The sequence below is a fragment of the Tupaia chinensis genome, unplaced genomic scaffold, assembly GCF_000334495.1.
Source record: "Tupaia chinensis unplaced genomic scaffold, TupChi_1.0 Scaffold147869_1, whole genome shotgun sequence".
Classification (NCBI taxonomy): Eukaryota; Metazoa; Chordata; class Mammalia; order Scandentia; family Tupaiidae; genus Tupaia; species Tupaia belangeri.
The window spans coordinates 978,905-995,056 of NW_006207719.1; the positions used below are offsets into that span (position 1 = coordinate 978,905).

General features: G+C 41.4%; 1 protein-coding gene and 1 long non-coding RNA gene across 2 annotated transcripts in view; one reads left to right on the forward strand and one right to left on the reverse strand.

Moving 5' to 3' along the window:
• GUCY2C (guanylate cyclase 2C) overlaps window positions 1-16,152 on the forward strand; it is an 82,811-nt gene that overhangs the window by 11,837 nt on the left and 54,822 nt on the right. Inside the window, exons 4-9 of the mRNA XM_006169964.3 lie at window positions 3,140-3,355; window positions 4,696-4,817; window positions 7,282-7,378; window positions 10,124-10,247; window positions 12,683-12,818; window positions 14,530-14,615. Coding sequence (XP_006170026.1) covers window positions 3,140-3,355; window positions 4,696-4,817; window positions 7,282-7,378; window positions 10,124-10,247; window positions 12,683-12,818; window positions 14,530-14,615 — 781 coding nt within the window. The remainder of the gene's footprint in view (window positions 1-3,139; window positions 3,356-4,695; window positions 4,818-7,281; window positions 7,379-10,123; window positions 10,248-12,682; window positions 12,819-14,529; window positions 14,616-16,152) is intronic.
• LOC106734051 (uncharacterized) overlaps window positions 15,435-16,152 on the reverse strand; it is a 34,737-nt gene continuing 34,019 nt past the window's right edge. The window contains exon 3 of the long non-coding RNA XR_001369822.2: window positions 15,435-15,816. This is a non-coding gene — a long non-coding RNA (uncharacterized LOC106734051). The remainder of the gene's footprint in view (window positions 15,817-16,152) is intronic.

A 16,152-nucleotide genomic window follows, 5' to 3' on the forward strand; every position in this document is an offset into this window, starting at 1 on the left:
CAGGCCCAAGATCCCGAGAGGAGAATGGAGGAGAAGGGATTGTGGTGTGGCCATCCCCCCTGGGAGGTAATTTCTCGCTTTCTGTCCCTCTGTCTCTCTGTGTCTGTCTGGCGAGTGCATGCACCCTATAGCAAAAACCTCTCAAAAAAAAATAATTAAAGTACAAGTTTATTCAGTGCAAAACTTTCTGAAATCTATGCACAGGGATTCTGTAATACACATTTTTCATAAAAATTTTTTTAAAGTTTGTTTTATGTGTTCTGTGAGATGAGAAGAGAGAGAGGCACTTTCAACAGGGTCCCCACACCATGATCCACCCCCAGCCTCAGCTGGCCTGGATCGTGGCCATGCACATGCACACCCAGCGTGCACATGTAGCTCCAGCATCACGGAATGTGGTGTTACAGCTGTGCCACTGTCTGGCCCCATGGACTTTGTGAAGGTTGTATGCGTTCTAGAATTGTTTTTCTGGCTTTGGGAAAAATCTCCCTCAACTTTCCTATTCATCTCACTCAGGGTAGTTTATATTGCCAGAGAACATTTTGTTCTGCTATCATACCCTCCTCGGTCAAAATCCCTTTCCCATGCTTTTTTTTTTTTTCCACTTGTTCAATCTTATCCTTAGTCAATAATCATCCTTTGTCTTACACAGAGAAACCGTGTAACAGGACTCCTTGCAGTAGATTTACGGGTGGGGAGATAAATATTAGACCTCCAAAATGGCTACTGAAAAGCCTGCCTCTGACACCTCACACCTGAGCTCAGATGCTCAGGCCCACTGCTTACCATACACACTGCAGAAGCCCTCTTGGAGCCCATCGTGCATACTAAGATGCAGACAGACACAGAATCTTCCTCTCTACCACCCACTCCCACTGGGTGGGAATGGGTCTTGTCTTGGCACACATGCTCTTACTGGGGAGAGAAAGAGGTAGACCATGAGGAAAGTGAGAATGACCATACTGAAATCCTCTCTCTGCCATTCTCCTCTTGGGATCCTGAGCAGGCACACACATGCACCCAGCGTGAGTTTCAAGTCACTGGGTTCAGGACTTGAACCTCATTTGGCCATGTGGAAGTCCAGCGATGCAAATACAACACTATCAACTGGCTTCTCTCACTGCAGTTTTATCAGATCACTTTCTTCTTCTTCTTCTTTTTTTTTTTTTTGGAAAGGTTTTTACTATGGGGTGCATGCGCTTGCCATAAAGACAGAGAGAAGAGAGAGACAGAGAGACAGAAAGTGAGAAATCACCCCCTAGGGCAGATGGCCACGCCACAATCCTTTTTCCTCCATTCTCCTCTCAGGATCTTGGGCATGCACACACACGCATCTGGTGTGAGTTTAAGCCACCGGGTCTGGGACTCGAACTGCTGCTGGCTACATGGGAGTTCAGCGACATAGCCATTACGCCAACTGCTGGCCCAGATCACTTTCTTATATCACTATACAGTATGCTCAAAATTGGGAAAATTGATTCACCACTTATGAAGAGCTCTATGTGTACAAAGAAGCATTTTAATTTTGTCACCGTAGAAAGCATTAGGTAAAACACAGCCAAACAAGTGACAAAGACACTGGCAACCAATACAAGGCCAAGTGAGACAGGTTCCATCGGAGAGGCACAAACAAGAAGATCCACGGCACAAACAGAAACTCGGGTACCTCTGGCTGAGGGGGCTAAGCTTCAGGAGGGGAAAGACTCCAAGAAGGAGATGGCACCTGAGCTGAGTGTTGAAGAACTGGTAGGACTGTCATGAGCAGAGAAGGGCTAAGCTTCCTGGCCAGGAGAGGGAACAGTGGGTGGAAAAGCAAAGACACAGGGAAGTAAAGAAAATTTATGAAAGTTCGTTTTAACTGGAGCTCAGGAAATGCAAGAGGGAATAGTAAAGACAAGACTTGGGAAAATGAAGTAGGACTATATTTGGAAGTCCACGTGAGGGAAGTCCAAGCGAAGGAAGTTGTACACAAGGACATTTACCTCAGACACCACTGAGGTAATGAGTGAATGAGTGCCACAAGAAGAAGCTCAGCTTGGGGAAGAACAGTTGCCAACAGTGTCTAGGAAAGACACAGGTGGAGACCAAGGACAGGAACGTCAGCAAGGGAGAAGGAGGGCCTGGATGAGCAGTGGATGTGGCAAGAGAGGACACCTTAACAACGTCTGAAGGTAGAATTCATTAGTATTGGATAACTAATAGGATGCTGAAGTGAGGGATGGAAAGTAATCACAAAGGCTTTGAGATCGCAAAATAGTAAAAGAAATGAAAAAATAAAAGTATTAGTTTTGAGGAAGAAAAGTAAAAGATTAATTTGTGAACACAGAGTCAGCCAAACAAAGAAGTAAGGGAAAGGAGTCCTGGCATTAGTCAAGGCCCTGACTAAGAATGAAGTTTGAGATGTTTAAGGAACTACGAGAAGGTCCATATGGATCACCTGGCAGTGTGGTGACTAAGGCAGCCTGATCCCACATGGCTGACTGGGCAGTTCAAATACCAGACCCAGTGACTTGAAAAACATATAGAAAGCATGTGTGTGTCTACCCAAAATCCCAAAAGGAGAATGGAGGAAAAGGGATAGCAGTGTGGCCATACCCTCCAACCCCAAGGGGTGCTTCCTCATTCCTCCATCTCTGTCTCTCTGATGAGCACATGAATAGCAGAACTAAGGGGAAAAAATGTGCAGAGCAAAGAAAGTCTCTCAAATACTCAGCTGATATCTATCTCAAAGGTAGCCCACAGAAAAGCTAGGAAAAAAGCAGTGTATAGAAGGGAAAGTGCAGAGGGGATCTTCCTGGCTTTACAATAGTTGTGGAAGCTCATCTTCTCTTTTCTTAGTCCTGCTCCCCAAAGTCCATACATCTCAGATATCATGACAACTTATTTTAAAATAAATATAAGTAGCCAAGCCACATATTCATGAAGCCACCTAGAGCATGCTTAGAACATGGTACATGCTCATAAATGCTTTTAAATTCCCCTGTGTAGGATGGACATCTATATAAATGAAGAACCCACTTTTCCACTCTGCTTCATTCTTACCACTTATATACACACGCTGAATCAGATCAAAGAGGGGGTCTTGTTTGTGCTACTAAGTTAATCCTGATACTGATTTCTTTCTCACCTCTTGGCATAGTCTTGACACAGATTTGAACTATCCCATGATTTCGGCTGGAAGCTTTGGACTGTCATGTGACTATAAAGAAACATTAACCAGAATGATGCCTCCAGCTAGAAAGTTGATGTATTTCTTGATTAATTTTTGGAAGGCCAACAATATGCCATTCAAACCATTTTCCTGGAACACTGCATATGTTTACAAAGATGGTACTGAGACTGAGGACTGTTTCTGGTAAGTGGCATCATTAATATTCTCCAGACACTTGTGGAGAGAAGCCATAGATTCATGGCAAGCCGCCTGGTGACTGTCAATGGAACTTCCATCTATGACAGCCTTGGGAACGGATACCAGCCCACTTTCTTACACAAAATGAAAAGAAAATGGGCCAAAGTACATTATTTTAAAAATAATCAAATAGGGGCCAGCAGTTAGCATAATGGCTATGTCGCTGGACTCCCATGTAGCCGACCGTGGTTCGAGTCCTGGACCTGGTGGCTTAAACTCACGCCGGGCGCATGTGCGTGCGTGCCCAAGATCTCGAGAGGAGAAAGGAGGAGAAAGGATTGTGGGGTGGCCATCCCCCCTGGGGGGTGATTTCTCTCTTTCTATCTCTCTGTCTCTCTCTGTCTTTATGGTGAACACACATGCCCTATAGCAAAAACCTCTCCAAAAGAAAAAAAAATAATCAACATAGATCACATTTGAAACAGTACTTCTAGTTTTGAAATTACATTCACATCAGTCCTATTGATTTCCACAGTAAGTCTCCTAAAGAAAACAGTACCATAATCCCTATTTTACAGATAAGAAAAATGAAAACCAGAAGTTAATGTTTTCGCATTGCTGCGTAAGACATGATACCAGAGAATGTGCATTCTTCCTACCCTTGTATTTAGTTAGAAGCAATTTCTCTCACAGCATTTCAGAGGAGCAAGGAGTGGAGGAGAACAGGAATAGTGGGTACCATTGCTCTAAGGAAATTATCAGGTTCACTCATGACCAGCAAAAGTGTCAGAAGGAACCTTTTGCTCAGGTTACTGTCTATATTTCCAAGATGCTACTTGGTTTTGTAGTCACTCTCCACCCAAAAGTGCAGAAAACTAAGCTGGGATGCTACCAGGAATGCACATCTAGGGAACCATAGAAATCACCTCACCCTAGAAACTATGGCCTGAACTTAGAATACACAAAAGTCCACTGCACATGAGGGCAAACATTATTCTGAGTTTGTGTACTGTTTTCAAAGGTTTCAACCTACCTCTGATAACGGGGCTTGTTTATAGAGCAGAGTAGAACCTTCCTTCTTCAAGTAGCAAGAAGTCATTATAAGGGTCCCACCAAATGTCTACTATCTGTATATCACATAAGGATTCTTTAAAACTTTCCTTACTTTTACTTCATTAGATGTTCACAATCCAAATCAGTGGTGTCACAGTGTGTATGTCTGTTACGTTAATGACCAAATTTTAAATAAACAAGTCCCATGACAGATCTGCAAATAATAAGTAAAAGGCACAGAAGGCCTTGAGGAAACTAAGCTGGTTTCTTAGTTTCTCTGTTTCCTGTCCTAGGTACCTCAATGCTCTGGAGGCTGGAGTTTCCTATTTTTCTCAAGAACTCAGCTTTAAGGAAATGTTGAGAGGAGCTGAACAGTTTCAAGATATTTTAACAGATCAGAAAAGAAAAAGCAATGGTAAGAAGACATCAAGAGGGACCAACAGAGGGCGTAATGGTTATGTCGCTGGACTCCCACATGGCCGACAGCAGTTTGAGTCTAGGACCTGGTGGCTTGAAACTCACTCTGGGTGTATGCACATACATGCCCAAAATCCTGAGAGGAGAATGGAGAAGAAGGGATTATGGGGCGGCCATCCCCCTGGGGGGTAATTTCTTGCTTTCTGTCCCTCTGTCTCTCTAGCAACAACTGCACATGCCCTATAGCAAAAATCTCTCTCTCTTTCTAAAAACAGCAACAGCAACAACGAAGCATCAAGATCATTTTGTTTTTATTACCAACTTTTCTCTCATAGCTCCCACTTCTTTATGAGTCATTTTAACTAAACTGTCCCTGCAGAGCTACTGTCACTACTGGTACCTTGCATATCTGGGAGATGTTGCATGCAGCTTTATTACACTGCTCCTCTTGTGCACTAAAACCGTGTCCTCTCAGAGAAAATAGAAAGGAGCATTGAGAAAACATATTAACACAATGAAAGAAATGTCAATGCTAGAATACAGCTTTTGTAAACCAAAACATCATGACCCACTACCAGGAACCTGCTTTTGAAGTTCAACTCAATCCAACATAGCATTGGCATGGTGACTAACCCTTACACATTCTGAACTCTGGTCCTCCTGGTGACCAAGAGGGTACATTTATTGATGTATTGCTTCAGGCAAAATTACAATGTAAGCAAAGATCGTCTCACTTTGCTAATCCTTCTGTATCTTAGCTGCCCAGTGATCTCCCAGCTACAAGCCAAATGGGAAAGACAAATAGAGAAAATTATTCTAGGCTGTTACATGGTTTGCTGTACTTTCCATGGAATTCTCTCCACAAACAAGAACATATCAGAAGCAACCGAATCAACTGAGGGAATTTCTTCAAGGGAAGATGCTTGCTGAGCAGATTTCCTGATATCACACAAATCATCATCTACTGCCTTTACCAAGCATTTGCTATTATTAAGAACTTACCAGGTGCAAAAACAGTTACCAAGATACGAGGAGGGGGGGTTATAAAATTATTCATGTCCCTAAAGAGTTTAAACAGTACAACATAAATGAGATACAAGGAAATGATCCCCAAATTTTACTCAGGAGCTGGCTTGCTGCAGTTAGCGGTAGAGCGTCAGAGTGGATTTTGAGTTAAGACACTAAAGACAAAGCTCAAGGAAAACTGCTTAGGAAGACTTTATAAATTCTTCTCACAGGACCAGCAGTTGGCATTATGGCTATGTGGCTGGACTCCTGTGTAGTCGACCGCGGTTCAAGTCCTGGACCCGGTGGCTTAAAACTCATGCCAGGCATGTGTGCATGCATGCCCAAGATCCTGAGAGGAGAATGGAGGAGAAGGGATTGCAGCGCAGCGTGGCCATTCCCTCTGCAGAGTGATTTCTTGCTTTCTGTCTCTCTCCGTCTTTATGGCAAGCGCATGTGCCCTATAGCAAAAACCTCTCAGAAAAAAATTCTTCTCACATTCACTTTTAGTATACCTTTTCAACCACTTTTACAAACAGCAAGGTGTACTTCAGTTATTGATGAAAGTAGCCTTTGTAACCACTCCAGCTTAGAAATTTAGAGTAATAAAATGAGCACTGAACCAAGACTCTTTTTTTTTTTTTTGAGAGATTTATGCTATAGGGAGTGTGTACGTGTGCTCACCAGAGAGACAGAGACAAAGTGAGAAATCACCCCCAGGGGGGATGGCCACACCACCATTCCTTCTCCTCCAGTTTCCTCTCAGGACTTTGGGCAAGCATGGCACATGCACTGGTTTATGAGTTTTAAGCCACCAAATGTGGGACTCAAACTATGGTCAACTAATCGGAGTCCAGTGACATAACCATTATGTCATCTGCTGGTCTCCTGAAACAGGATTCTTGACTGTCAAAGTTATTTCTGTCACTTAATAGTTTGTTGATCTTTTGGCATCTTGACTGTAGCTTCCTTAACTCCAGAAAATTAAGGGAGTGCATTATACTATCTTTTTTAATTGCCAGAGAGTACATGCACTTGTCAGAGACAGAGAGAGAGATAGAGAGAAAGCACTCTCCATTTGGGTATGGTCATGACACAATTCTTTCTCCTCCATTTCTCCATCCTGTTGAGATTCTGGGCATGTATGTACACACACTTGGCATGTCTTTGAAGCCACTGGGAGCAGGATTCAAACCATAGTTGGCCATGTGGGAGCCAGCTTCCTTAACCACTAGGATTTGGGCTAGCTCCAGACTAGGTGATATTTTAAAGAATGCATGTGATTTTGTTCTGATTTTAATAACTTTAAATAAAAAAGGGAGAATTTGAGGAATTTATGTTAATCTTTTTTAAAAGGAACTTGGATATACTGGGTTCAAATTCAGACAACTGGTTCCCTGCCTATTTGTGTGTAGACCATCATACATTTCTCTCCTGTCTTTCTCTCTCTCCTTCAGTGATTGTTATGTGTGGTTCTCCAAAACTCATCCAAAGCCTCAAGGGTGATCGAGCAATGAATGAAGACACTGTCATTATTCTAATGGATTTATTCAAGTAGGTATAATATTTGAAAGAAAAGTCCTCTTTTCAGAAGGGAAGTACTGGGACCAGCGGATGGGGTAATAGTTATGTTGCTGGACTTCCACCTGACTGACCATCATTCGAGTCCCGGACCCGGAGGCTTGAAACTCATGCCAGGCACATGTGTGTGTGTGCCCAAAATCCAGAGAGGATAATGGAGGAGAAGGGATTGCAATGTGGCCATCCCCTGGGGGACAGTGATTTCTGTCTCTCTAGCAAACACACATACTCTATAGCGAAAATCTCTCTTAAAAAAAAAAAAAGATAAGAAAAGAAAAGAAAGAAAGGAAGTACTGTAAAGATTTCCAAAAGACAAATTCTCTTTTCCCTTGCTTTGCGCAGTCTTCTTATGGGGTTCAGTATGATGATGACGTTTGAAACAAAGTTCATTCTTCATCATGCCCTCACTCTTATTTAATCAATTAAGGCCTTAGCAGAGTTGTATTCCTTTGATACCTCTGTTATGTCTAAATACAAAAGTTTTATAAAAGCCCCAAATACCATATGCTCATGCATCTACAAGACTTACTCAGTCAATATAAGATCCTGATCTCCAGTGGAGTTTCAAGGCCTTCATGCAGAAAATGATAAAAAAAAAAAAAAACAACTAATAACTCCCCGGGAGTATTCCTGAGAAGTTGGGATGCATTTTTTTCCCTTCAGTTGCTGATGGACTTTGGTCCTAGATTGCTTTTCTTTAGCTACCTTTGGTAAGAGTAAAGTTTTGGTTATAGGAGTCTGATTTACACATTTATTCTTTGCTTTTTGTGGCATAAGCAATAGGTGGTGATCTTTCCTCCATGCTTCTCTGGAACTAAGGAGAGAAAATCCTAGAGAACAGAAACACGTTTCATCATATCCTATTTTGTTTTACCACGCATCTTCTCATATGGTTAGACATCCCACTAGCAAACTGTGCTTGGGGTTAGATGGAGGTCCAGTCATAAAACAACACTCTGCAAGGCGATCCCACGTGAGAGAGTTCTGGATCAAGTCCAAAGACTTCCCTGAATGTCCCAGGCACATATGTGCCCATGATTAGAGGCTGGCTGAAGGCTGGGGGTGGATTAAATATTGGGACCCTGTTTGGGATGCTTGCTCTCTCTCATTCTCTCTCTCTTTCTCTCATAGAAGAAATAAGTAAACCTAAAAAAGGAAAGAAAAAAAAAAACTCTAAGGTAATACTTAATCAGACTAAACTTAGAGAAAGTGTCACCAGTATTCCTGTGCCCTTTGTCCCATCAACTAGGTCACATGACTGCACTTATCTGGTTGGGTCATTAATCAGCGCCCGTCTGTATTCAAACCAGAGGCTATTACTGCTCTAGCTCTTTCTCATCTGTGTCTAGTCATTTCACCCACACTAAACCTACTTTTCATAGTTTGACAGGAAAATGAAGTATAGGAACTACAGTTCTATTTGATAGCTAAACGTTCATAGAGATGATTGAATCAACCAACTTAGCCTTTTAGCTACTAAAGTTAAAAAGTGTAAAGTTTTCAATGTATCATCCTACAATCACATTGATTTTAATAGATGTTTTGTCCTCTGAAAAGAGTCTTCCATGTAGCCAGGCTGGTATAATTTTACTTTCAGCAAATTCTCAATCAACTGTTGAAATGCTAGCATTCCTTTTTCACTATTTCCAAAGGAACCTGGGTACGTTTGGGGACGATCATGAGATTCAGTACGAGGTCTAACTTCTCACTGGACTACTTCTAGTTCTTTGACTTTTGGAAATTTCTTAGCATCTTGGGATTAAATCTTCTCATTTTTAAAATGAGAATTAAAATGTCCACTTCGACGAAGTGGTTTCAGGATTAGACGTGATAATATGAACAAAATATCGGGACCAGCAGTTAGCATAATGGCTATGTCGCTGGACTCCCATGTAGTAGACGGTGGTTCAAGTTCCGGACCTGGTGGTTTAAAACAAAATATCCAACACAGTACTTAACTTAGCACACAGTAATGTTTAAACATGAGATGATTATCCTAATTATAGGAGTTCAAATGTGTTAGAGTATTTCTATATTAAAACATTCAAATGATGAGGAAGCTTAGAAGCCATATGATTTTCAGAGCAATCTTGGACATTATTGAGAATATACAATCTGCATTATCCAGGAGTTAGTATAGAAGACTCAAGAAATAAATGTCTCATATGCTAAAGCTTACAGCATTTGAGAAAATGTTAACTCTTATATGCTTATGTTTTGCCATCTAAAATGTAAGTGTAATACACTGTAAAGTTATACGTGATTCAATGTAATATAAACAAGATTATGTTAAATAAAAGAAAAATAAATAAATAAAAAGTAAGTTTAATGATAAAATGTCTCTCTACCTTAACACAGTATCTCTAAATTGTTAAGAGAATTTAAAGAAAAGAAAGTTTTCAGGTATAAACCAAGGATCATTATGCCTTAAAAGCAAGTACAAACTTATATGTCCAGAGCCCAAAATATTTCTCTCAAAGAAGGATCTGCCAACTGTATTCTGATTTTCCTTTCCATCTGTGTATGTTAACCATAACTACCTAAGTACTCTTACTCAATATAATTTTCTGGGGAAAGTAGAAAATTTTGTACATCACTGGGGAAAAAGTTTTAAACTGCTTTCAAGTATGATGTTATAGCTTGTGTGAATTGTAGAAGATTTGCCTTTATTTTTGGAGGAAGCTAATTTTCACAGGAAACCTGTACTTTTTATTATAGTAACTACTACTTCGAAGACAACGTCACAGCCCCCGACTACATGAAAAATGTCCTTGTTCTGACACTGGATTTTAAAAATTCCATCTTAAATGACTCTTTGATCAACCAATTGTTACCATCAAAGGTAAGATAACTATTCTCCTATTCAGGACCCAAATTCTAAAATAAGCAATTGTTTTTATTCATTTCAATTCACTTAACCACAACCAACTGTGTGCATGTGTAGCATTTTGCAGTAGCAGGATCCTCATCAAAACTCTTACTGTATGTCACCATAACCATACTAGGTTCTAGACCAACTCAACAGTGAACACCTTCGCGACATCAGAATGGAAGTGACAATATGGGAAAATAGCCCTACTATGGAAAGTCATTCTTACACTTAGGGGAGGTAGAAGTTGAACAATGTGAAATAAGGAAGGGTTACTGGAAAATTCTCTGCATTTAGAGGAACTTTCTCCCGTCACTGATATCAAAATTCTACCTTTCGAGAGATGTATTCCTAGGTTAAGGCATTGTCCTTCCTGATAATTAAATTGACCACTGTCCAAGTTTGCCCAAGAGAGTCCAGTTTACTTCTGCCATTCTATCATCCCATCTGGCTTAGCATTTGTCCCAGAACAGAAAGGCTTCCGTGTGGACATAAATCATGGTCACTTTAAAATAATGCAGGGCGCCTGACTCTAACGGCATGCTGGGCTTTGTCTTGCATTGTGCCTGAATGTGATTACATTTATCGGATGCTTTCTGCCCTCAGACAACAGCTGAGAGCAGGTGTGGAGATGGAAGAGTAGGAAGGGGCAATCCTGAGGGCCCTAAACAACGTCGTAGGACACTTCTGGGTGTCACAGTATTTACCAGACCAGCAATTCTAGGTGCTCTATTTATGACTGCCAACATGAGAGCCTGCAATCTCTTTGGGGGCTGTGCTCTCACTGGTTTCTTTTCATCTCATGAAATGATTATTTCAGCAAAAGAAAATGAAACCATATATATATATATTTCATATATTACATATTATATGCATACACAAATATACATATCTATTAATATAATATATAGCAGTCTATATAGCAGTGTATTCTATATACATGCACACTTTTTTTTTCCTTTTAAAGACAGGATCTGAAACCATTGAAAGGAGTCTTACCTTTCATATATTACATATTATATGCATACACAAATATACATATCTATTAATATAATATATAGCAGTCTATATAGCAGTGTATTCTATATACATGCACACTTTTTTTTTCCTTTTAAAGACAGGATCTGGTGGTGCAATCCTCCTGCTTCAGCACTCCCAGCTGTGACTACAGGCATATGTGACCACAACTGGCTGTTTTTCAGACAAGGCTCACTGTGTTGTCCAGGCCAGCCTGAAGCTTGCATCCTTTTTGCCTTAGCCTCCCTGAGTCACCAGGATTCCAGGCATAAGGCATCCTGCCTGGCCTTTGGGTTGGATCGGGAACTGAACTCAGACCTCCACTTGGCCCTGGGCTGTGCAGCACAGTCTAGGCAGCATATACCACCATAGCTGGGCCCCTCTTCATATTTCCTAGCAAATACAATTCTGGGCATGGATCCAGGTATCACCTGCATGCTTCTTGGCTCTGGTGCTTTGGAGCTGGAATCTGAAATACTTGAGGGAACAGAACTCATCCGGTCTTAGTGGAGCTAGCACCCAGTTTTGTGAAGGTCACCATGCATCGGCCACAACAGCTGAGGAGTTTTGACGCTCCTTGTTATTGTCCTCAGGGAAGACATTTGGGGCTTAAAGTAATACCCAATCAGAACTGTCTTGGAAGTAAATTCAATGGCATCATCCAATCAAAACTTCTCATGTGTCATTCAGGATACTGAAAGGCAGAGGTCATTTTTTGGTTTTATTTTTTGCACTTAGACAAAAATACTAAACTATAAGCAAGCACTGTTTCCTTTTTCTTTCCCTCTTCTGGTTTTTGCCCCAGGCAGGATCCATGCACTCGCTGGAGAGAGACAGACAGAGGGAAAATAAGAAATCAACCCCCAGGGGAATTGCCAATGGGAAATCTCTTGTACTCCATTCTCCTCTTGGGATTGTGGGCACGCATGCCCATGTGCCTGGTATTATTTTCAAGAAGCTGGGTCTGGGACTCCAACTGGGGTCAACCGTGTGGGAGTCCAGTGCCTTGACTACCACTCCATCTGCTGACCCCAGCAGACATTATTTCTATATACAATCTTACAAGGATGATGAAAATGCTTCATGTTTTTTCTTTTTTTTCTGGTTGTAATTGTTTATCTTATCATTGTGAGAAGGAGTATAACTGCTTGTAGCCACTTCTCTAAATGTACTGTCTACTTCTCATTTTACTGATCCCAAGAAAAGGCAGAATTGTGACCTGGGACCACTGACCCAGGCGGGCTTTTCCAAAGTCTCCCCTAATATCATCCCCCCAATTCCCCACTGCCCCTTTACCTTGCCAGTTACCTGGCAGACTCCAAGAATATTTCATTCCAAGCTCTTGACTGGAATCTCTTTTGTGGACTTATTGTAAGATTTTTCTCATTCAGGCCAAATACGAGTTTGCCCTCGCCTATTTGGATGGGATCTTGCTCTTTGGACACGTGCTGCAGAAATTTCTTGAAAACGGAGAAGACGTTACCGGCCCTGAGTTTGCTCATGCTTTCAGGAACCTCAGTTTTACAGGTACTGGTCTCCTAAACATCAGAGCTGGAGGATGGTGGGCTTCGTGAATGCACTTTGGGAAACGGAAAGGGAGGCTGGGAACGGCCATCAAATCACTGAATATCTTTGAGCTCAACTGGAGGCAAACATCCTCCAGAAAGTTTTGGGGATACTGTTATTGCTAACTGGTTTCCAACTTAACGCTGCAGACTTTCAAAATCTTTGGCTATCATAGAAAGAGCACAAGCTCAGGCCTACTACTTATGAACAAGCATTTTGAGCCGTGATGCCCTGACTGTGCAAGAAGAGGAATATTTGTAGTTTGTGTTTGGTCCCTCCACATCTCCCTTTTATCCTTCAAGGATCCAAGGCTTTTTGTTAAACCGTCACCTACCCAAACCCTAATACTGCTAATAATGATTTAATTCAAAACAACACACCCCCCTCTGAACCATACGGGTTGACATTTCCTTTTTTCCCAAAGGAGTTTCCCTATGGGAACTCTCATCTTTCATCTCTCAGATCTCATCTAGGGGTGATGAAGAAACTTTCTTTTAAGTTTAACGTACACTGTATTAAAGGCACGTGATACTTGCCTTCTCTAACTTGCCTTAAAGTCTTACTTTGGGAAGTCGTGGTCTTACTGCAGAGCGAGCCTTCCCCTGTCGGCTTCAGAGGGCAGCAGACGCTCAGCAAAGTCTGAGAGTGGTAGCAAAGGCTGTGGGTATGACAATGCTAGGAAGGCAGCCCTTCTGCTCACCTGAAGACGGAGGGAGGGAGGGGCAGTCATCTATTGGGCAGCCCATGGGTCCCAGGCTCTGCCAGGCACTGTGTGCACATTTTCAGTTTCCTCACACCCGTCGTCATTGTCAAGCATCCAGCCAGTCACCGACACTGGCTTGGAGCCAGGGGACATTTGTGTCCACGTTTAGCCACCTACCAGCTCTACGAACTTGGGCAAGTTACTTAATATCTCTGACTTCCATAAATGATTTCCCATCAATAAAATAAAGACAACCACAGTTTCTGTGTCATGGTATTCTAGGGAGAATAAAATTGTAAGTGTATACTAAGCACTTAGCCCAAGGCCTGGTATATAGTCAACATGAAATAATTATTAGTTATAATGTTGAACCATGTAGAATTGTTGATTTGACCACTTTTTACCTAAACAGCCATTTCATCGTTTCATTCTATACTGCTGTTATTTCATGGATGAAAACTGAAACACAGAGAGCTTAAGCAATTTTTTCAGTATTTTCAGCTAATAAATGATTGTAAAAGATTTTGATTTTTTTTACAATCTGAGTTAACTTATATACTGCTCTATGTACTTTGCTATTAGTTTGATAAAAATTATTAGCCAAAATTTACAATTGCAGAATTTATTGACTGATTCTATTTAATGCCACTGTAAATACAAGGGAAAAATATTCTTTCTACTAGGTCATTGGAAAAGTCACGATGCATTTTTGCATAGACAAACATAGAAAAATAGGTCATAACTTTTCCAGTGACCCAGTAAATAAATAACGTCTCCCATAAAAACATTCTTCAGAGATCTCATGGTCAACAACTAATCCCGGGGTCCTCTTGGACCATTAAGCTCAGCCATTTTTCATTAAATCCAAAACTGAGAAATGTGAACCCATTTTACACCCTCTGTCAGAAACTACCTGGTCAGTCAGGTGAGAAATCAGTAACGGCCTCTAACACTCTGATTCTGCCCTAGGACACGCGGGTCTTGTGACTTTGGACAGCACTGGGGATGTCGACAGTACCCTGGCGCTTCTGTACACCTCTGTAGACACCAAGAAAGTATGTCTGACTGCTTCCCAGGAAATGCAGGGTGACGTGACTGGGTGAAGGGGGATAGCCTGGAACATGGGCAAGAGCAAAGAATTAGAGATGATACATATAGGACCTGAAGGTCATTTCAGCTTTCCAATTATGTCCTGCTTGGGGCAATATTTCCTGAGCATTTTTTAAAAGTGTTTCATTTCTCCCATGAAAGAGACATAGAAGAGAAATACAGCATCCCCAACAGAGTCTTGACGCTCTGATCCACCTCCTGCCTTTATCTGGCCCCAGATTGTGGGCACGTAGATGCCCAGCATACTCAGGGAGGTCTCTGGACTTTACCTGGGAGACTTCCCATGCGGGATCGCCTGGCAGAGTATTGCATTTTACCACTGTGCCACCATCTGGCCCTCTACTCCTTAAGCATTCTGACCCACAGAACTTCTTAATCAAAATATCCATTCTACTTACTATATAAAACAAAATAAATTAGGGATCAGCAGTTAGCGTAATGGCTATGTCGCTGGACTCCAATGTAGTCAACTGCGGTTCGAGTCCCAGACCCGGTGGCTTAAACTCATGCCGGGCATGTGTGCGTGCCCAAGATCCCAAGAGGAGAATGGAGGAGAATAGATTGCAGTGTGGCCATCCCCCCTGGGGGGTGATTTCTCATTTTCTGTCTCTCTGTCTCTCTCTGTCTTTCTGGCAAGCGCACATGCCCTGTAGCAAAAACCTCTCAAAAAATTAATTAATATGCAGACCAGACTACTAATGAAATACCAGTGACAGAATAATACAATTTTCCTAAGAACTGTTTATTCATTTGCATAACTAGAGGTTTCAGTGAAATAGTTTCTGTTCTGTCTGTCTGAACTTTCATGAAGATAATTAACTGTGTGATACCTCAGGCACACTTAGTGCAGTGTGTATGAAGCCCTGCAATGTTCTGGTTTTATTCATAGCATGTATGTCTTTTTTCTCACCTATATAGTAGATCCTTTAATGAAAGGGATAGGTCTTACTTCAGCTCTCTGCTGCTTCACCTTTAATCAGGCACATAGATGACAGCTGATCTTCATTTAGTTTAAAAACAAACATCCAACTTCATGTTGTCCAAAGCTGTGTCCATCCAAACTATGAAGGTCACTGCTCCAGACATCCAAACAGCCAGTAGCAAGATTTTTCTCTTAAGATGTCAGTTTCTGACTTAAATAGGAATCTAAGAGAAAAAAAAGTTACTCATTTTTTTTTGTTTTCTAGTACGAACATTCTGACACCCTTAACTCATGTACTGAGTGTGTATTCCAACCCAGCCTCGTAAAAGACACCTACAATTGGCAAAAGGGAATAGCTAGGGAAAGGAGGTCAGTTTGAGGAAGCCAAACCAGAAATTTGCAGTCAGCATTTCAGAAAAGTAATCCATAGTTTTCAGTTACTATTGATACATGGACCCTTTTAATAATACGATGTTATATTTGGCCTACATTCCTTGGGAATACTCTGAAATAATATCCCTCAGTGCTTCAGTTATTTGTAGTAACTACAAAGATTCCTG